The 6,983-nt window shown below is 33.6% G+C and overlaps 1 protein-coding gene across 1 annotated transcript; it reads right to left on the bottom strand.

The window, feature by feature from the left end:
* Positions 1–227: 227 nt before the first annotated feature.
* Positions 228–3,648, bottom strand: LOC8274404 (IRK-interacting protein). Its single transcript, XM_002513407.4, has 2 exons — positions 2,715–3,648; positions 228–2,017 (listed from the first exon to the last, which is right to left on the bottom strand). The coding sequence occupies exons 1-2, from the start codon at positions 2,958–2,960 to the stop codon at positions 467–469; spliced, it is 1,797 nt and encodes a 598-aa protein (XP_002513453.2). The 5' UTR covers positions 2,961–3,648; the 3' UTR covers positions 228–466.
* Positions 3,649–6,983: the final 3,335 nt, after the last annotated feature.

The raw sequence follows: 6,983 nt of genomic DNA, 5'->3' as shown, positions 1-6,983 counted from the left end.
CTAAGAAAACAGTTGATTCAACTGAAAAGCCCAGTATCAATCAGGACAAAAGCTTGCAAGTCGGTTCCAAGTTTTAGTTGATTCACGAAAGTCGGTCAAGTGACGGTAAAAAATATTGGAGACAACAGAGAGCAAATTTTGTACTTCGTTGAATTGGCAATTGACAAGAACCATCAAATGCTAGTTGAGAAGAGACCATCCTTTTAGCTGTAATGTAAGTCACGAAATTAAAGAATAACTGATTTGTATAACATAGATAGATAGTTGGCGGCACAAGAATATTATCACTTCATAAGTACAATCATTAAGGTGAGATCAATTACATCACTAAACCTTTCAAAAGTTCACCTAATCCCCAACCCAAGTTTTTGTTAGCATTAGAACTTTCAACAAGCCCTTTTGGACATTTATTAAGACATTCAGATTTAATAAACCCACTAATTGACAAGAAATCCGCATATCTCAATTAAGCTGCAGAAGACTTGTATCTACAAATGACCTTACACGTTAAAACTCTATCCTGAACATAAAACCCTGGCATTACCATGATCTTAACCCGGCTTGGGCCGTGTGACCTTTGCCTATCCATGAACATATCTTCCATGTAATGTGGATCAAAGCTCCTATTCTCTTCAATCCTTAAAATTCCCAAGGATGGATTGAATGAAAAAGCAAGCAAATGAAGCAACCATATGCATTTAGCAGAAACAAAGAATGCCTGAAGAAGCGCTTCAGGCCATGGTCTCGTCCAATTCATTGTTGTTATAATGCAACTCATCTTCTGATCACAAAATTTGCTAAACTCTTCACTGTAATACTTAGTGCCTTTCCTTAAAACTTCATTCCAGCTTAGATTCCTCAGCCCAACAAATGATGCAAAGTGTGCTTGGCGATCTTGTTGAGGGTCTAAATGCTTTGGCGAGCCATTCTTTTGGAATACAGAATTCTCAAAATCTTGATAAAGGGATTGGTTTATGATGGCCTCTAGATGATACAGTACTGCCTTGGAATATCTTGAATTAAGAGACAGTTTATATGGTTCAAGAAGCAAATTCAAGTTATCCATAAGAGTACCATCTGTTTCTTCAATCTGCCCTACAAGGGTCTTGCAAAATTGTTTTACTGACAGTCTTGCTTCAGATACTATCTGCAAAAATCCTTCCACCATTACCTCTTCGCTTACTGGCATCAAGTTTTCTCCATTTCCATCATTTGATTTCCCTCTCTTCGGGAAATTTCCTAGCTTTTCAGGTGCTTGTTGTGAACCTTTTGCTAGTGTTGCTTGCCTTAAGGCTTTCTTTAACTCTTCACAATAACTCTCCAAGTACTCAAGCTTCTGTCTTAAATCCCCAAGTGAAGATTTCATCTCAGCAACTTCCATAAGGGCTGCATCTCTATTTTCATTGGCTTCTGCCAATTCTCTTTTCAATGTTTCAATTGATATTATCCCCAAGTCCTTGAAAACCTGAGAGACTTCCTCAGATTCTGTTTGATTTGGCGAATTCTCAGTTTTATGTTTCTTCTTTAGCTTTGGAAACAACCATGACATCACTCCTCCTCGATTTCTTGGCTGTGATTGAACTGATGAGTGTGAATCTGTCCATGGCACAACAATGTTTGAATTCTTGCTGTTCTTGCTTGCATATTCGGACTCGGAAGCAATAGTAGCCGGCTTGCACCTATTGCAAGAAGATGCAGATTTGAAGTCAGCCAAGCTATTTCTTCTAGAAGATCTGTAGAATTCTGTTCCGGGGGATGATGTGTGAAGCACAGTAATGTTATTTGCAGAAGACCCAGTAACAGATTTCTGATCTTCCGCAGGACAAATGTGGGGTTCCAAACTTGCCAAACCAGAAGGAATCCCTTTTCCTGATATTAAACTATCCTTCTTATAATCTGATAAAACAGTTTCATAGGTACTTCCTGCTTCTATCCCATATTCATCCCAACTTTCTGATAATGTTCTTGATTTTGGTAATAATTGATGATCTCCGGGCAATATTTCATCTTCATAACTCTATCAAACAATTAACAGTTAAAAACGTACTTGTCTGTAATACAGCTTCAGCAATAACATGCAAATCTATTAATAACAGTAAATAGAGAAGGGAACGGTATCGCACAAACAGTGGAGAGAGAAGTAACTAAAAATAAGATAATATTATTAGACTACAAGAGTACTTCAATCAGAACATATTAAACAAAATTCGTGCTAATAACGAAATCCGATTTTAGAAATAGGGGTTACAAAATTCAGGATTCACAATTGAAACTCTAGTTAACAAACACTTGAGTGATGCCGAAGCGTTGAGAACAATAATCCTCGTAAAATGGAAGATTAAAGACTTTGGATTTATTCTGGATATGATAATGAACCCAAAATATCCTGTGACAGCAACTACTAAGAATTTATTGAGTGATTCAATGAATTTATAGCTAATTAATGTTCAAAATAACTTGGTAATACACATGTCATAACCATAACGGTTCTTGAAATTAGATTCCATTTCTTTTATTAAGTCTGTTATAAACCTTAAAAGCCTCAATTTTTTTGCATCTGGAAGCAAAGTATATAGGGAGCAGCAAAATGGAATAAGAACTATGAAAGAAACCATATTTCTATAATAAACAAAAACCCAGTTCAAAGTGTAGATAAAATAGCAATAAAACTGAAAAAAAGAAACAAATGGATAGAGAAAGAGGCTAAAACTTACAGGAGTGAAGACAGGGTAATCTTGAGCAGAGAACTGAGAAACAGGGCGTGAAACAGGGGAAGAAGAAGGGTAACTGAGATTGGCAGGGCTATTTCCATGCATCAAAGCAGCATGGAGAGCTCTAAGCTCAACAGCTTTAGCAATGGCAGCTTGTATTTCTTGTCTACTAACTTCATGGTTATTGTTATCGTTTTTATTTTCAAGATTCTGAAAGAAATGATGAGAAGCAGTAAAAGCAGCAGCCATGAAAAACAGAGCAAGAAACAGAGTGAAGCATATACTGCACCTAGAGAATGAAACAAATCAAAAACAAAAACAAGAAAATTTTTTTATGGCTGAGGATTTCTTTTACAAGATAGAAAAAGAACAAAAATGGAATTCACAACTGGGTATCCCAATGGTTGGATTTGATTTGCAGATATAAAGATGATAACTTTGTCCAAAATTATAGAAAGAGAGAACGAAAGAGAATGAGGTGTCTTAATATCCAATGAGAGCTTTTGTCTCTGTTCAGTATTGGATTAATGGAATGTGAGCTTGTGAAGCTCTGAGATAGAGAGAGAGAGAGAGAGAGAGAGAGAGAGGATAGACAGTAGATGTTTTTTTTACTCTATGTAGGCAAAGCCTGAGGTAGTTTAATAGTTTACTAAAATACCCACAATTAAATAAACCCAAAAGAAAAGAAAAAAGAAAAAAGAAAAAAAGGAGAAGGAGAAGGAGAAGGAGAAGAAGAAGAAAAGAACTACCTGAAAATGGCGATACCACTATCAGCATGCATGATTACTTTGGTGCTACCATTAATGGTTGTGTGTGGAGTAGACCACTAGTACTGCTATATACCAGATTGTGATCAAAATTGTGGTTATTTCTCCATGCTAATACTGAGTTCAATTATAACAACTAATCATTTAAGTGAGTTGTCTGCTAAGGGTGGACTTAGACCCACTTTGATTAGATATGCTTCTTAATTGTGTAGTGATGTGAATAAAATTTTAACATTTGTTGCTCAAGAATGTCATTTTTTAAAAGATAAAAGAAAGAATTAGGTAATTTATTTCTATTATTATGGAAGAAATGCCTTTTCAAGTATCTTTTTTTATGGAGAAAAGGAATTATTCAAGCACCACTTCTATAACATAACGTCCTTTAAATCATTGATGTAGTTTGACATTAAAAAAGAAAAGAAAAGGAAGCCCTTACAATTGAGTGCTACCAAAGAAAGTTGAGGAAATCATTTGCCATTGGAATATTTTACTCCTTCAACCTTACCTCTCTTTCTTAATTACACAAATTAAAGATGAAACTACCTAATTGTGCATAAAAACCATCCACCCACTATTATTATATAATATATATATATGTATGTAGTTTCTTCAAAAAGAAAACAATGATGTCCTCATTGTGGCGAATTCTTACAGTTGATCTGAAATTGCTTAGAATGCATGGTTTCTTGTATATGTAGATTTTTCAATTGTGCAAATTTTCTAAAACCACATAGATTCTGTAATTCTACTAATGGCAATTGGTTCTCTATCAATGTTAAAAAAAAAAAAAAAATTAATTACTGAGTTGCCCCAATACAATTTTTAGCTTAAAAGGAGGTGTTGATGTGGGGGACAGAAGTATCCAATACGTTCCACACACTCTTTGTCATTCTCTTTGATTTAAACAGTGAATCTTGTGAGTCTTGGTGCCATTGTGGGGACCAAATTGTGACCTCTCTCCACAAATTAGATGATAAATGTAATTTCTCAATTTCCATAAAGATTCTAATTGAGTTCCTTAATTTAAAAGTCCATGGTTTGTATTAATTCTGAGATATTACAAAGCCTGCTTTTATTGGAATAAAAAAAAAAAAAATTGTATAAACATTTTGGTAATAATATCACCAGATGACTAAAAATAAAACCCATTAGTGGGCTAATTGGAGTATTTGATAGAAAAGATATTAGTTTGAGTTACATTTTATTTTATACATTTTTAGTTAGCAAATGGAATTCCATGTAGGACTGTGGACATTTTAAATAATAAAAAAAGGGGGTTTTGTTCTTTCCCATAACTACTTTGATTAGAAAATCAATTAGTTTAATGAAAAATTAACTTTTGTGAGCCAACCACCCTCCTTCCAAAAGTATGTATGGTTTGTCAACCTCCACATGCAAAAAGTGGTCTTCTTGCATTCAATTACTGCCACCATAACAGTGTTTAGTTCCTTGTTTAATCAGAAACACTACTCTGCATATTTAATTAACTTTGAAATTTATGCATTTCTTAAGATCCCATGCATAAGTAAGTCCTTAAACTACTGTTAACCAACTCATGACACAGAGATAGAAAATAAATATCTTTAACCTAAGTAGCACCTAACATAGGAATTAGGTTTCATTTGTTTTGACGATTAAAAGGTGAAGGATAAGGAGACAAGTAATTTTCTAACAACAGTAGAAACTTGAATTTCGAAAAATCTTTGCACCAATGATAAGATTATGGAAAAGGGTTCCTTTATAGCTTGACAGGAATTAAATTCTGAAAATTGGTTTGAACGAATTTCATACTTTATTGTTTGCGAAATAATTATTTTTCTCATCTTATAAAGCAACCAGTAGTTTGGTCACTCTTATCTGGAATTGAAGTTGTTCTTAAGGCAATTACTATATACTCGAACGCTAAAACATCAGTTGTTTGACAGAATTCTATCAAGGGCTTAAGTACAAATTCAATTCATTAATTATCATCTTAAGCACTAATCTTTTATAGCCCAGAAGAAGAACATATATTAATAAACTAATAAACTGGCGCCACTAATTAGATGGCATGTGAGAATCACATAAAAAATGGACCCAACAAATGCATATGATAAGATGTTAATATGGTGCTTTCAATGGAAAGAACCCATTCTCTCATCAATTGCTTGTACAATGGATACCACGACTGCCAATGCTTTATGCTTTACTAAGATATATCCAGGCACATGGGCTTCATTACCAAACCATGGTGTAAAGCTTATTTAAGAATGGAAACTCATTATGAACAGGGTATTTATATTAACCATACCAAAATGTTCTTGGATAAAGGTGTGATGAAAACACTTGAAAAGTTGTAATGATCAAAGCCACCTCATCCCTCTAATTTCTTCTGTACCCCATTATCACTTCCATAGACACACAAGTGTTTTAAGCAATTATATTATATTTAGGCCCACATGATCATATATTAACCATCAAATTCTTTAAGTAATTTTGGCAAGGTCAGGTCATTTATCCCATTATACAAAACTCTTAATTTATCACTACAAAAGTTCAAAAGAAAAATGGCTGAATATGATATCATTTGTTTATGCTTGTAGGTTTGATTGACAAGGGTCTCTTTCATTTGGCTGCAGACTTGGCTGAAAGAAACAAGAGAGATGGCCTTGCTGTGTCTCTTTCTTTGGACTGACAAGAATACAACAGCAACTAGTAAAGGGTAGAATCGAAGTCCGAGAAGTAGCATGAGCAGATACAGCAAGCACAAGCACAAAGCACGCCTATCTTTTTCTTCATTATCAGTTATGACCACAATTAAAAATCTTTCTTTCACTGTTTTTAGTACAAAATTCTGCCATTTTAAGTAAATTGTATTCACATTCAAAGAGAAAGTAGAAAGGTCGTGTATTCTTGGTGGCTTTTTCCTCGTATATTGTCTGTTTTTTGTCCTGTTTTCTTTGTTTCTATCCTGGTAAAAAGTGATTCCAATTTCGTCATAAAATCAATCAACTAATCAAGAATATGTTTTAACCATATTATGAGGTAATGTTTGTAATCATGTACAATTTGATAACACCTTCAGCTCAGTCTAAAGCTAATTTATACATATTTCTCTAGTGAAGGTAAGCTAAGCTAGGTAGCTTCTTTTTATATATTCTTGGTCATTGTCGTATTGAATTGTTCTCTTTGGAGTACCCTTATCTTCGTGCACAAATGCCAAGTGGATACATTTTGTTTTTATTTATAATTTCTTGAGATTGCAATCAACTTCTACAAATTAGGTGCATGTGATAGAACTCAAAATTCCCCTTGGAACTTGAAAGAATGAACACCATGGATTTTTTCACATGGTTTTTCTAAAAATGATAATCAATACCTCAATAACAATTAATATTCTTTTATAATCTATACAATCCGAATTTTAAAGTCTAATTTTTAAATAAATAGAGAGAAGTGACATTTACATATTTTATTTTATTATTTTTAAGTTTAATATAAAAATTACACATATTCATTAGTTTGA

Source organism: Ricinus communis, chromosome 4 (genome assembly GCF_019578655.1).
Source record: "Ricinus communis isolate WT05 ecotype wild-type chromosome 4, ASM1957865v1, whole genome shotgun sequence".
Lineage (NCBI taxonomy): Eukaryota > Viridiplantae > Streptophyta > Magnoliopsida > Malpighiales > Euphorbiaceae > Ricinus > Ricinus communis.
The sequence above is the reverse complement of the archived record's forward strand: the minus strand, read 5'-3'. Positions and strand labels throughout refer to the sequence as shown.

Bases quoted from the DNA above. Each gene is read 5' to 3' on its own strand.
- LOC8274404 (XM_002513407.4), bottom strand. From the start codon at position 2,960: ATGGCTGCTGCTTTTACTGCTTCTCATCATTTCTTTCAGAATCTTGAA. The intron at 2,018-2,714 runs GTAAGTTTTAGC...ATTGTTTGATAG, and splicing joins ATTACCCTGTCTTCACTCCT to AGTTATGAAGATGAAATATT.